This window comes from Aotus nancymaae, unplaced genomic scaffold (genome assembly GCF_030222135.1).
Source record: "Aotus nancymaae isolate 86718 unplaced genomic scaffold, 86718_ANA_hifiasm-v0.15.2.pri h1tg000072l, whole genome shotgun sequence".
Taxonomy (NCBI): Eukaryota; Metazoa; Chordata; class Mammalia; order Primates; family Aotidae; genus Aotus; species Aotus nancymaae.
In genome coordinates, this window is record NW_026988487.1 from 13,890,574 (window position 1) to 13,904,839 (window position 14,266).

A 14,266-nucleotide genomic window follows, 5' to 3' on the forward strand; every position below is an offset into this window, starting at 1 on the left:
GCCCCCGCCCCACACTGCCCCGCGCCGCGTCCCCGCCCCCTTGGTCCTCAGCCTTGCCCGGTCCCACCCCGGAACTCAGAGCTACTTCCGGCGCGCGGCAGACGGAAGTCGTGGTTGGGGTCACCTGACCCGAGAGTCGGCTAGGTATGGCGTCGTCTTTGCTAGCGGGCGAGCGGTTGGTATGTGCTTTGAGCCCCGGCGGGGAGCTGCAGCGTGAGCGGCTACCCCGAAAGCTGCGGGCCGAGCTAGAGGCCGCTCTGGGGAAGAAGCACACGGGCGATGATAGCTCCAGTGGCCCCCAACGCTTGGTTTCTTTTCGTCTGATCCGGGATCTGCACCAGCACCTGAGAGAAAGGGGTGAGCCCCAATCTCCAGTCCGGGGTCGCCTCCTTGTTTCCAGATCGATTCCTTTCTGAGGTCTTTTCCCGTCACTCCCCTTCTTCCACGGAGCACTCACCTAGAGAAGCGAAGAATCACCTCATAAATCCCAGGGCCACCCACTTTCTTTCTTAACTCCCGTGGGAATTCCTCGTGGATGACAAATTTGCTTATGCAGTTTCTGCTCTCTTGACAGCCCCCCTTCACTTCCAGGCACACCTAGGCCCAATTGACTCTTGAGAAAGTCTAGTTTTTTACTAAATACTAATATCACGAGTTCTGTCTCTTCCTTTTTCTCCACATTAGGAATCAGCTCAGCATAGTGAGGTTGTAAGAATCCGGATTTCTTTCCACCTCGAAAGCAAGAATGGCAAAATCTGATTGCTTTGTTTTGTTTTGTTTTTGAGATAGGATGGGAAAAGCTGTGTTGAAAGATCTGGCCTGGGAATAGCATGTGAGTTCTAGTCCTAGCTCTGACACTAAACTTACCTTTAAGGAGATATTTCTCCTTGCTGGGTCTCAGTTCCCTTATCTGTAAAAGGAAGGAATAGGACAAACTGGCACATAAGGTCTTTTGCCAGAATTAACATAGACTGGCCAGAAGTGCAAAGGGTAGATGGCTCAATTGTTACAACTAGAGAGGACCTTAGAAAGAGATTCCTTAGTATTAGTGTCCTCTGAGCATTTAGCATCACTGTGACTTAAACCTATTTAGGGAAGGTCTGTGTGGCCACAGAAGTGATCTAATCCGAAGGCACAAGTAAATGGCTTACCTGCTAGTTTTAATACTGACAAGGTAATTGAGAGCTGATAGCTAAAGTCAGCAGTGCAGCACTGGGAGATACCTATATAGAATTATCCTAAATTCCTTTCAGTTAAAAATGATCCTGGAAATGAATTAATGTAGAGATGGCCATGTTTTATTTTTGTAGAAAGAAGGGCTAGACCCCCTTGATCTTAACCCTTCATCCTCAGCTCTGTGGATTACTGCATTTGTGAAACCTTTTCTTCTCAGATTCCAAACTATACCTCCATGAGCTCCTAGAAGGCAGTGAAATCTATCTCCCAGAAGTTGTGAAGCCTCCACGGGTATGTAAGGGATACGTTTGTGGGAATAAGTATTGACTGAGTTGGGCTTATTCATGATACATTGAACTTAAAAATCAACTTTTAGGTTTGAAAATTTGTTTTTTAAATCTTTGGAACCTGGGGGAACCAGATATTGTCCTCCCCATTGACTTCTTGGAAAATTGAGATCCAAAAAAAAAGCAAACAGTTTCAAAGCAGTGGAGTTGTAACTAGTATGTGGGTCTCCTGATACCTTTAGCAGTGCTTTTCCCCTGGAACCAGTGATTGTGATGTGCTTTCTAACAAGCTGGGAATATCGTTCTTCTCATTTGATTTTTCTGCTTCAGAACCCAGAACTAGTTGCCCGGCTGGAGAAGATTAAGATACAACTGGCCAATGAGGAATATAAGCGGATCACCCGTAACGTCACTTGTCAGGTAAGGGCCTGCTCTTCAGCACATGGACTAAGCAGCCCCTCAGAGTAGGGCCCTGCACTGGAAGAAGGTACAGAGGATAAAAAAACATGGAAACTTGGTTTGTATACTGTTCAGGGACCATAGAAGCTCTGCATATAAACTAAATACAGTTCCCATCTCATTCACTGAGCCCCGGCGGGGAGCTGGAGCGTGAACAGCTACCCTGAAAACTGCGGGCCGAGCTAGAGGCTGCTCTGGGGAAGAAGCACACAGGCAGTGATAGCTCCAGTGGCCCCCAACGCTGAGATGGTGACCAATTCTTAAATATCATAAAAGTGGGGCCGGGCGTGGTGGCTCACGCCTGTAATCCCAGCATTTTGGCAGGCTGAGGCGGGCAGATCACAAGGTCGAGAGATCAAGACCATCCTGACCAACATAGTGAAACCCCGTCTCTAAAAAAAAAGAAGTGGGAATGAGTCAGCTGGGCACAGTGGCTAACACCTATAATCCCACCACTTTGGGAGGCTGACGTGGGTGGATCATCTAAAGTCAGGAGTTTGCGACCAGCCTGATCAATATGATGAAAGCTCATCTCTACTAAAAATGCAAAGATTAGCCTAGCATGGTGGCAGGTACCTGTAATCTCAGCTACTAGGGAGGCTGAGGCAGGAGAATTGCATGAACCCGGGAGGCGGGGGTTGCAGTGAGCCGACACTGCACCCTTGCACTCCAGCCTGGGCAAGAAGAGTGAGACTCTCTCAAAAAAAAAAAAAAAAAGTGGGAATGAGTCTTGGAGCCTTTCTTCTTCTTCTTTCTTATTCTTCCTCCTCCTCCTCCTCCTCTTCCTCCTCTTCTTCTTCTTTCTTCTTCTCCTCCTCTTCCCTCCTCCCCCCTCCCCCCTCCCCCCCCCCTTCCTCCCTCCTCCTTCTTCCTCCTCCTTCTTTCTTCTTCTTCTTCCAGATGGAGTCTCACTCTGTCACCTAGGCTGGAGGGCAGTGGCGGGATATCTGCTCACTGCAAACTCCGCCTCCCGGGTTTAAGCGATTCTCGTGGCTCAGCCTCCCAAGTAGCTGAGATTACAGGCATGTGCCACTACGCCAGGCTAATTTTTTTAATTTTTAGTAGAGATGGTGTTTCACCATGTTGGCCAGGCTGGTCTTGAACTGCCAACCTCAGGTGATCCACCCGCCTTGGCCCCCCAACGTGCTGGGATTACAAGGTGAGCCACTGCGCCTGGCCATTGGAGCCTTTCTTCTGACAGAAGTCCCTACTATTCTCTGGCATGCTCCTACCCTGGAACAGGAGAGGAGTAGATGGGTAATGGCAGCCTATGTCCTCTCTCTGAAATGCTTGCTCTGTGGTCCAGAAAAGAGTCAAAATGGTTCAAGACAAAAGAATCCATGGAGAAGGCAGAGTTAATATATTGGGCAATAGAGAGGGCTGAGCCCAGACTGACAAATGGATGCTGTCTGAGCTGCTTCTATTCTGAAATCATCTGCTTTTTCTTTTTCCCAGGATTCAAGGCATGGTGGGACTCTCAGCGACCTGGGAAAGCAAGGTGAGGTACTGAGAGATCAGGCTTCTAATGCCTTTTCCTGAGATGGGTTATGACACTCAGGCTTGCTGTTTGACTGGAACCCAGTTGGTGGAGGGGCGGGCAGCCATGAGATAAGAGCACCTCCTAGAGAATGTTGAACTAAAGGTTTCCTCTCTGGCTCCTCCCCAAAGTGAGATCATTGAAGGCTCTGGTCATCACCATCTTCAATTTCATTGTCACGGTGGTAGCTGCCTTCGTCTGCACCTACCTTGGAAGTCAATATATCTTCACAGAAATGGCCTCGGTGAGTAGGCACTGGGTAGTGCAGGGTGCCCTAGGTAGGGGTGTTAGTGGGTAAGGGAGAACGTATGTGAAGTGCCTTGTACAGGTTAGGTATTGAACAGATATTTATGCTATTAACAAGGGGAGCATTGGAGCTTTCCAGCAGTCATGGGGGCACAGGGGGTAGATAACCCCAGAAGAAGCCACATTATCTTTTCTTCCCTTCCCCCAACTTAGAGGGGGATTTGGGGGCTCTCCATCCTCATTAAAGGTTCTGGGGGTACAGAGCTGGGTGTTGGCCTGCATCCCTTAAGCTTGGTTCTGCCCACCTCCAGCGGGTGCTGGCTGCATTGATTGTCGCCTCAGTGGTGGGTCTGGCCGAGCTGTATGTCATGGTGCGGGCAATGGAAGGCGAGCTGGGAGAACTGTAACTGGTGCTTCATCATCAAGCCTGGAGAAGACTTTGGGGGCTCCAGGTTCCCAATTCCCAGTTGCCAACTCAACCCCTCAGACTTTTTGTACTCAACTCCAGTTAGTCAGAGGACCAGCCCAGGCCACCTGCTGTTTCTGTGGGGAGCCCAGTCTTCTGTGAATTTCCAAAGGGAGCAGTGGAGGAGATGGAGGTAATACATCTTTAAAAAGGAAAAAACTGATCTTGGTCTATCAGTACCTTTTCCTGAATCCGGTACCCACCTGCCTTCTCCAGTACATTCTAGACACTGCTGGGACTAGGGTTTTTCCATCAGGAGCAGTGGAATCCAGGCCTTGCCAGAAGTAGACCGTACTGCCTTGAACTTGTCCATATGTACAAACTGATCACCAACTTTCTCCAGACGTTTTTAATGCAGACCTGTAATTGAGTTCAGAAGCCTCCAAGAAAACAGAAAGGATCCCCCTTTCCCCAGTTTGTGCTGGAAGAGGAACTGATCAGAGGATAGACATCAAATAAAGGAAAGATGTTGCTATAAGATGGTGGAACTGGAAGCAAGGCAGCTACCTTTTTGGAAAATGGTATTAGGCCCCTTTCCAGAAGATAAGACAGACTCATAGAGATCAACTGACCAGCTGTGGTCCTTCCTCTGTTACATGGAGCCAAAGACGCCTATGTTTTCCTGAAGTCTTGTAATGTTTAACTTCTGAGAACTTAGTAGTGTGATGATAGAATCTGTATAATGCACTGAAAAGGATGTCAACCTTAGTTATTTATCCAATAAATATTTATTGTATCCAGGGTATTCTTATTTTAACTCCTGTGACAACAAAGCACAACCATTTCCATAGTTCTAAATGTTCGGGGTCTGCTCCTCATAGTAGACTCTTTCTTTTGTTCACTGTATGTACTCCTGTCATCTTTTTTACTTTTCCAAAGCACTTTTCTGTTTTAATAAATTATATTCTCATTAACTCAGTTGACACTTCCTCTACAATGTTTGTGAGTTTCTGTTAGTTGGGAAAAGTGTCAGCTGTGTGAAGAAAAAGTAGGTGGCATTTTGCAGTGCTTCCAGTAACCTGAGCTGTATAAAATTTGTGTTAAAAAGCTACACGGGCGCTGTGGCTCACGCCTATAATCCCAGCACTTTGAGAGGCCAAAGTGTGTGGATCATAAGATCAGGAGTTTGAGACCAGCCTGACCAACATGGTGAAACCCTATCTCTACTAAAATACAAAAATTAGCCACGCATGGTGGTGCATGCCTCTAATTCCAGCTACTCAGGAGGCTGAGGCAGGAAAATGGCTTGAACCCGGGAGGCGGAGATTGCAGTGAGCCGACATTGCCCCATTGCACTCCAGCCTGGGTGACAGTGAGACTCCATCTCAAAAAAAAAAAAAAAAAGCTATACTGGGCCAGGTGAGGTAGCTCATTCATGCCTGTAATCCTAGCATTTTGGGAGGCTCAGGTGGGCAGATCACTTGAGGTCAGGAGTTGAAGACCAGCATGGCCAACATAATGAAACCCCATGTCTACTAAAAATACAAAAAATTAGCCAGGCCTGGTGGTGCATGCCTGTAATCCCAGCGCTTTGGGAGACCAAGGCAGAAGGATGGCTTGAGCTTAGGAGTTTGAGACCAGCCTGGGCAATGTGGCGAAAGCCCATCTCTACAAAAAAATGCAAAAATTAGCTGGCATCGTGGCACATGCCTATAGTCCCAGCTGCTCAGGCGGCTAAGGTGGGAGGATCACTTGAGCCCGGCGGGGCAGAGGTTGCAGTGAGCTGAGTCTCCCTGGACAACAGAGTGAGACCTTGTCTCAAAAGAAAAGGGGGGCGGGGGATCAAATGCCCTGTCCTCTAGTTCTCAGCATGTGGAGGGGGGGTCTCTCATCTCCTAGCCACTCCTGCCTCACTATGCCTTGCTTTCTCTAGTGCACTCTGGGTCTAGGAACTGCTTGGCAGGAGGCAGGAAGAACAAGAAGTCTGGGGCCTGTCTGGAGAGGGAACTAGCATTTACTGAGTTTTTTGCAATATGTCACACACCATGTAAAGGCCTTTACCTACATTATTTCCTATACCTCAAACAGCAAACATATATCCCCTTTTTTTAGTCACATAGAGTTCCAGAGTTGCCACGGTTACATAGCAGAGTCAGGATTTGAATCCAGTGCAGACTGCAAACACCATGTTTTTCTTTCCGAAGCAGAGCAGCTCCAGAGGTGGAAGTAACTGGAGTGTTCTAGACAGTGGGACCAGGAGCGGGGGGTGCCAGCAGAGGCTCTCATCTCCCCAGGGTCTGTCAGTCAGAGCCATAAGCCCTTCAATTAAATATCCCTCTAATCCCAGCAGAAGCTTAGGTAATACCTCCCACCAAGCATCTGTGTGGAACCTGGCCCCATTTAGGGATTAGGTGATGGAGATAAATTTCCATGGCCCTCAGATAAATTTCCATGGCAAATGGCCCTTGTCCCCATTCATTTGCAGAGCACAACAATCCAGATTAAGTTACAGAATTTGGGTTTTATTTGGAGATTAGTTGGTATTACAGATGATGGTGATACCAAAACCCAATGCTGCTGCACCTGCCTGCATCCCAGATCTGTCAGGTTGTCTCCACAGCCCCATGGCAGAGGGCAGCCAATCTGATCTTTGTGAAAATTAAATCAACATAGCCCTGGCCTCCTATCTTTGCTTTATTACTTTAATGTCGCTCCCTCTTCAGATTCGTAGTTCTGATTAATTTGTCCAGGTGGTCGGCAGTCAGGAGAGGGGGCCCTGACCCATAAGAAGGTGGCTCTCCAGCAGTCTAGATTAGGAGCAGCACTCTCCTCTCCTAGCTCACTTAGCAGTTAGCAAGGTAATGGCCTGAAGAGACCTCAGGAGACAGGAGGCTGCTCCTTCAGAGGGAGGAGGTCATCAGACAGTGAGAAGAACTGGGGACCAGGCCTGACGAGTGGAGGAAAACGGCCCTCACCTCATCCTTCTGAAGGTACCTCCTGCCACAATGATGGGCATATGCCCCAGAGGGGCCAGGGTGTGGGGTGGCAGGAGTCAGACCCCAGTCTGCATAGGACCTGCATCTAGGCTGGCCTGGAGGCCTGTGTAAGAGAGGATGCCTGAACTAAACTCCCGTCCCATAGGGAACTCCTTTGCATAAAAGGTGGAGGCAGGGGATCCACTTCCGACGTGTTCAATCTTAGGAGGGGCAGGGTGGGCTACAGGAGTCTGAGGAGGGGTCTTGCTGGTTCTAGACCAAGACTAGGAGTGATCCACATTGGTGACAATGGCCAAGGCATAGATGAGGTCAGACAGGCTGCCTAGTGACGTCTAGGGAGTAGCTTGCTCTAAAGAAGGGTGGACCCCTGAAGCCCCAGCCAGTTCTCATGGGGCTACAGCTTTAGCCCCTTCCCAGCCCTGCCGTGGACCCAAGCTAGGAGCAGGACAGGAGGCGTGTCGACACACTGAGGTGTGCTGAAGTGTGCCACTGGAGGGTGAAGGCTCGGCATTTGGGGATCCCAGGGCAGCTGGAGGGTGTCTGGAAGAGAACAAGAGCTCTGGAGGGACTCAGGCCTGGGGCTTAGACTTCCTGACTTCCTGTTCTTGATTCTTTTGGCCCAGCGGTTCTGGAACCACACCTGCTAGGAAAGAAGAAGGGGTCTACTCTGGCCCCAGCATCCCCTCCAGCCAGGGAGAGGGGAAACAACCTGAAGGCAGGCTACCCAGCAAAGGGGCTGTGGGCCAAGCCCAGAAGTTGGCTGTATGAGAAGGGGTCACAGCTCATCTGTATCTTGGCCTCAGGAAGATGAGTGACCCAGGCCAGGTGCTCACAGGTGCTGATGTCAGGGTAGGGCCATGCTGCAAACACCCTCTCCAGCTCCAGCAGTTGCCCTTTGCTGAAGGCGGTCCGCTTTCTCCGGTGGGGACCCAACCTGCTGGCACCACCTGCAGGCCACAGTAGGGGATCAAGCCACGATCAAGCCGGGATTCCCTGCAAGAGCCTCTAGACCTCAAAAACCCTCAACTAACCCTGAAGTCCCTGCTCCCACCCCTCTTCAGCCTTCCCTCATCCCACCGTGCCCCACGTACTCACACTGCTCACACTTCCCCCATCAGATCACCTGCTGGGGATGCATCCATAGGGCTGGCCATGGAGCTGGCAGAGGGTAAGGAGCCAGAGGGCCATGCCAGGGCAGTGCCCACACCAGACCCCTCCATTTGGCTTGTATCCTGCTCAGAGTGGCTGGCCCTGCCTCCAGGAGGGGAGAAGTTCAAGTAAGGCAGAGAAGTCTTAGGTGAAAGAAGGGAGGCTGGAGGCCGGGTTGGGCTTATGAGGGTACAGGTGGGGCAAATTGTGTAGCCCCTGCCCTTCCAGGGCCTCACAAAGGAAACTGGACCCAGCCTCCCTCCTCAAACCTCAAACTCTGGCAGTCTGTACCTGAAATAGTATACTTCATGAAGATCCTCCCAGGGCTCCTTCCAGGAAGCCAAAGAAAACCATCTCTCCAGTTCTCCCAGGGCACTGGCTGTCCCTTCTGGAGCCCTCAGTGCTCTGGACCTGACTGCCTTCAGGGGAGAGGGGGTGGAGTCCTCTCCCACCACTGGGGACTGAGCTGGTGAAGTGGGCCAGGATGAGAAGGATGGTGGAGTGACAACGGGATGAGTGGGAGCCAACTGCTGTCAGCAGGACTGAGGAACAGATGTCACCACCAGATTGTCCTCAAGTCTGCTTTAGAGGTTTGCCTGCATCTAACCCTTTCTCCCTCTGGCCCTTCAAGAGCCAGATGGACTTCCTGGGGTTCTGAACCTGGAACCAGAAGAGATTCCACAGATGCCGTTGAGGGGTTCTAAGAAAGACGATAAAGATGTTTATTTGTACAGTATTCTCTTCCTTGGACATCTTCTGAGCCATTTTTTCTTTTCTAATTTTTAAATTTTTTTAAATTTTATTTTTCTCTGTCACCCAGGCTGGAGTGCAGTGGTGTGATATCTGCTCACTGCAGCCTCAACCTCCCAAGCTCAAACGATCCTCCCACCTCAGCCTCCTAAGTAGCTGGGACTGCAGGCACGCACCACGATGCCCAGCTAACTTATTTTTTGTAGAGATGGTATCTTGCTATATTGCCCAGGCTGGTCTCAAACTTCTGGGCTACAGCAATTCTTCCACCTTGGCTTCCCAAGGTGCTAGAATTACAGGCATGAGCTACCATGCCCAAACAAAAATTTCCACATTTTTGTGTGTGTGTTTTGTTCTGCTTTTAGAGACAGAGTCACTCTACTGCCCAGGTTGGAGTGCAATGGCACGGTCGTAGCTCACTGCAGCCTCAAACTCCTGGGCACCTGGGCCACTTTTCTACAAGAAGTGTGTGCTTTTAAATTTCCCTTCAGTTTCTGCCCTTTACTATCTCTCCTGGTCTTGCTGCTCTCCGTCCCAGACCCTAGACAGAGACTTCAAGAAAGGCTCACCCTAAGGGTGGGTTTGGGGAAGCACAGTGACTGGTTCCCCAAGTGCTTAGGAGCCTGAGCTACTGTGATTTCAGATCAGGATGGATAAAAAAGCTGAGCTAGATCCCTATGACCTATTGCCCATTCTCTCTCCTCCAAGACCCTAGTCAACTCCAAGGGGCAAAGAAAGCCTCACCCAGGGAGGGTAGCCTGGTAACTCTGTCATCATCAGAGGGGTTCAAGTGCCTGCTTAGCTGCTGGTGGGTTACTGGGGGCTGCTTAACTCAAGAGGAAGGGTAACTCTCAGGAGGCCCTCTCTAGCCCCAAACTTCAGTTCACAGGTCCCGAGCCCAACATGGATTGGACACAGCGAGGCCCTTCTCTGTCCCCCCTCACCAACCCATTCTGACAGCCCAGCTTCCTCTCCTTTACCCAGGCAGGGAAGTGTCCACCCTAGTCAGGACAGTAGTCTTAAACTCATGGCTAAGGGACCTTTATTGGGCTGGGAGAAGGAGATTAGAGGAGGGAGCTACAGAGGGCCCGGCCATGTGGGCTCTGACTCCTACAGACGGCCAGGAGCTGGGCAGCCCAGCCAGTACTGAGCGATGGAGCGTGGGTAGGGAGGGTCCACAGTGTCCACTCGCCGTGTGCGAAGGTTGACTCGGTAGTACTTGTCTGAAAGAGAAGAAAGCAGAGGGTGTGTGAGGCCCAGCCAGGTCCTGCCCACTCTTTCTTTGAGAAGAAAGTCTAGGGTCTCTTCCAGAAGAAAAGTAAATACCCACCATGCAGCTAAGGACTTCTGGCCTGGCTTTCTGTGATCACTACCTGCAGCCTGTATTCGGCCCCTGTGGACCCGGGACAGCAAGGAAGACCCAAGCTAGACCAGCTTCAGGGGCGGCAGGGGCTCCTACCTCCAGAGAAGAAGAAGACACTCTGGATGGGTTCACAGGTGGCAGGCACAAGCCAGTCCATCCCATCATGAGAGTTGATTCCCAAGTCACTTTCATCACTGGAGAATAAGGACAGCCAGGTAGCTCGGGATGGCCGGCGGGAGTTCTGCTTGTGGCCACGGCTGCGACCTCGGCGTGAATGGTAGCCTTTGCGGTTGCGATGGTTAAACTTTTGCTTCTTGGCCAAGGAGGGGCGGGGTGCTATGCCTGAGACGTAGATGCGGCCAGCCATGGCTGCGTCCACTTGCTCTGGCACACCGTGCCACTCCTGGCTGATGAACTGGGGTTGTCTGGTACCAGCTGTGGCAGGGAAGGGATGAATGAGAGGTCTTGGGGGTCTGAGACTCCCACTTGCCCCCTCCAGCAGGGCGCTGTTAGAGTTCATCTGCTGCACCTTGCCCAAAGACAAACAGCAGCTAATGGCAGAGCCCAGCAGCCAGGCCTTTGATTCTCCATCTAATGCCCTTCCCCCTGCGCTCCCTCCATGGTGTCTTGACCCTAGGCCCCCTAAACTCCTGAGCCATAGCCCCTCCCCCTGCTGGCTGTGCCCTCAGCTGTGCTAGGCAAAGTCCAATATGGGGTCCAGGTGGAGCTGAGCTTCCCCCAAAAGGTCAACAGAAGCAAAGTCTAGCCTGAGCAAACAGCCTTTGATCGATAGCTCCACAACCACAGCCCCCTCCAGCCAGCCTGGCTCTACCACTACCCAGGGGTTCCAGCCCTTTTGAGGGAGAAGCAAGACTTGCCCTCTCTCCATACCAGAGCTTCTGCCCCAGAAGAGAAGCTCGAAGATGTCCTCCCAGCTGTCCCGCTGCATCATGGCAAACTGCTCAAACACTGCCGAAAGGGAGCTGCCTTCACATTCCTCCCGACTGGGCTGGTGCTGGAACTGGTACTCCCAGTACTGTTTCCCTGAGGAGCAGGGTGGTGGGCATTAGGAGGGCTGGGCCAGAGCAAGACTGGAGATCCCAGAGGCTGTTGAAGTTAGGAGCTCCCAACATGAGGTGGGGTGGGGGGTGGGCACACGCTGAGGCCTGTCCCCAGTGAAGTGTGAAAGGAATCTGAGACTGCTCCGAAACCTGCCCAGACGCCCACCCGCCCCCTGAGTACCTTTGAAGAAGTAGACCTGCTCCCGGCCACTATAGCTATGGGCAGGGAGGGCCAAGGCTGCATCCACGTTGTCCGGAATGCCATCAAAGCCGTCAGAGATATTTCGGGGGTAACCAGGGTCCAGGACACCATCCTCAAAGCGCCAGTACTGACTACCCTAAGAGGTAGGGAAGGTGAAAGGAGGTAGGGAGGGTGCTGACTGGTCACGAGGCAGAGTCTCTTGCCCTAAGGCAGCCGTTCACAGCTCCAGGTTAACTGCCCAGGACCTGGAGTCTTGGGACTGCCCTGTGCTCACAGAGCCCCCACAAGGTCCTGCAGGGCCCAGGTCTGACCTTCCTATCCACCCTGTCCCTGGGAGCAATAGCTCTCAAACCCTCCCTACATGCTTTCTACCCTGACCCACAGCCCCTGGCACCTTGAAGAGGTAGGTCTTCCCCTGACAGTTGATGCGGGTGAAGGCGGCATCAATGGGGCCCTCAATGCCCCAGACATCTCGGATGAGCTTGGGGTATCCAGGCCTCACTGCCTTTTCATCCAGTTCATAGCAGTATTGCCCTAGAGTGGAGGTGGTGTGAGAGTGGGGATGCTCATGGGGCAGACCCCTATCCCCAAGACCTGCCCCTGGAATCACCTCGGAAGGCAAAGAGGGAACCGTTTTTGAGGTCAGTGAAGGCATCAAAGGGCTTCCCGCTGCACAGCTCCTCCTCTGCTAGGGTCTCAGAGGCCCCTTGATCAAGGGTATCAGAGCTTGAGGTCATAACAGGTGGCTGCTCAGGATTCCCTTCAGGCTGGGCCTGGGGGTCATGGGGCATGGAGGGCCCCCCCGGCCGTGGGTGCATGGTAGTGGTGTTTTTGTTCTCCTCGTCATAGTCACTGACCCCGTACTCATCCTCCGGCATGACGAACACATCCCCACGAGTCACTGCAGAGAGAATGGAGGGTAGTGAGTCTCCAGCTGCAGGGAGGACCCCAGCCTACCCGCCTGGGCTCTGAACACACCTTGGGGCTTGCACTCAGTCATATAGTCTATGCAGCAGCTCTGGTAGTAAGAGCAGAGCTCGTCACACTGGCACTTCTTGTCGGGATTGAAGCCCTCAGTGCAGCGGTACTTGCAGGAGTCTATGAGGAAGGGGTGTCAGTCGGTGCTGCCAAGCCAGGGCCACCCTCGCCCACCCTATATAGATCCAGACAGCCACCAACACCCTCCTGTACCTTGGTCAGCCAGAGCAACCCATGCCAGCAGGGCCAGCATGAGAAGGGGTCTCGGGGGTGCCATGACGGGGCTTCTAGCTCAGTGGCTGGTGAGCTGGGCTCTGATCTCCCTGAGGACTCCGCTCTGATGCCTGAGGAAGGGAGGGAGAGGCAGAGACAGGGAGGGAGGGGACTGGAGAAGACGAAATGCCTTTTCTGCCTCTCTGTTTGCTCAACCTCCAGCCCATCCCCCTCTGCCCTCCTCCAGCAGCTGCTGCAGCAAAGGGTCACATTCCTGGAACACTGGGTCTGGGAGAGCTGGGAGATAAGACCTTTGCCAAGCTCAGAATCATTAGGTCATCAGAAGAGGGAATTAGCACAGTGGGTCTGAAGGGCGGAAGGAAGGATCACTGGGCAACAGCTTTATCTCTCTGAGTCTTAGTGCATTTTCAGTAAAATGGGACTAACAAAGCCTTGCCTCATGGGGTGTTGGGAGACTACATGAACTAGAACAGACAAAATGCCCAGTAGCTGGAGCAGCCACAAATTCCTTCTCCAGAAATGGCTATTGATCCATGATTGTTTGATCAGACACATCCCTGATTGGGTGTTCATTTGCTATTGTTTATTTAGGGCAGAAAAAGGGAGTGGGAGGAGAGATTGTAAGCACTCTGGGGAATTTTCTTTTTTAGCATAAAAGAACAAAGTTTTATTTCTGGGTTCTTCTCTTGGGTGCATCAATCTCCCCAGGCTGGAAATTTGGGTAAATATCAACCCTCTGGACTGGATTTGATTTCTGAGTCTTTTCACTTATTCTGAGCAGGCCACTCCCTGTCCCCAGCCTCAGTCTCTCCATCTGTAAAGAGTGGGCTTGTTCAGCACACCTTTAGGCTCTCAAGAGAAATATGATACCTCTACCTGGAAAGTGCCCACTGGCACAAAACACCTAACTTTGTGCCCAATTTAAGGTATCCACAGAACTTCTGAAGCCCTCCCATCACCTGAAGGAAGTGATCCTAAGATTTTAGCTGAAGTTTTCTGTTCTGTAATCAGAGGGAACTGTGATTTTGGCCAATCTCTTCCCCATGGGCTTCAGTTGCGTCATCTGTGGAATGGACACCAATCCCCACCTGATAGGCATGTTGTGAAATTTCGCTGAGAAACAGGCGTAAAAGGGTCTTAAGAGTTATGACGATTACTTTAACCACTTAGTAGGGAGGGGGCACGCAGCGGAGTTGCTCCCACGTACCGGTGTCACCGGGGGCGGGGGGAGAACTGAGACCGTCCTCTCACTCTCCACCCCTTAGTCCAAGTCCAGCGCGGAGACAGGCGGCTGCTACTGAGGGGCTGGGAGAGGCTGGCCGGGGCGTGGGCGTGGCTGGGGCGGCTTGGGGGTGGAGCTGCCCAGGCAGTGGGAGGAGCCCCGCGGGACCCAGAGGCGGGGCGTTGGTTCCCGGGGCCGCG

At 51.9% G+C, this 14,266-nt stretch overlaps 3 protein-coding genes across 3 annotated transcripts; 1 reads left to right on the forward strand and 2 right to left on the reverse strand.

Moving 5' to 3' along the window:
* The first annotated feature begins 128 nt into the window (after positions 1-128).
* TMEM199 (transmembrane protein 199) lies at positions 129-5,094 on the forward strand. The gene is made up of 6 exons (XM_012449386.3): positions 129-357; positions 1,394-1,467; positions 1,794-1,883; positions 3,378-3,420; positions 3,591-3,703; positions 4,017-5,094. The coding sequence occupies exons 1-6, from the start codon at positions 147-149 to the stop codon at positions 4,110-4,112; spliced, it is 627 nt and encodes a 208-aa protein (XP_012304809.1). The 5' UTR covers positions 129-146; the 3' UTR covers positions 4,113-5,094.
* A 1,401-nt stretch (positions 5,095-6,495) lies between these two features.
* SEBOX (SEBOX homeobox) lies at positions 6,496-9,942 on the reverse strand. The gene is given in 5 exon segments (XM_012449388.3): positions 6,496-7,612; positions 7,615-7,750; positions 7,897-8,054; positions 8,231-8,362; positions 8,548-9,942. Coding segments are annotated over 5 exon segments (687 nt in total). The 5' UTR covers positions 8,567-9,942; the 3' UTR covers positions 6,496-7,370.
* An 89-nt stretch (positions 9,943-10,031) lies between these two features.
* VTN (vitronectin) lies at positions 10,032-13,113 on the reverse strand. Its single transcript, XM_012449385.2, has 8 exons — positions 12,824-13,113; positions 12,611-12,730; positions 12,243-12,533; positions 12,027-12,166; positions 11,612-11,768; positions 11,261-11,413; positions 10,466-10,804; positions 10,032-10,229 (listed from the first exon to the last, which is right to left on the reverse strand). The coding sequence occupies exons 1-8, from the start codon at positions 12,885-12,887 to the stop codon at positions 10,117-10,119; spliced, it is 1,377 nt and encodes a 458-aa protein (XP_012304808.2). The 5' UTR covers positions 12,888-13,113; the 3' UTR covers positions 10,032-10,116.
* Between the last annotated feature and the right edge of the window lie 1,153 nt (positions 13,114-14,266).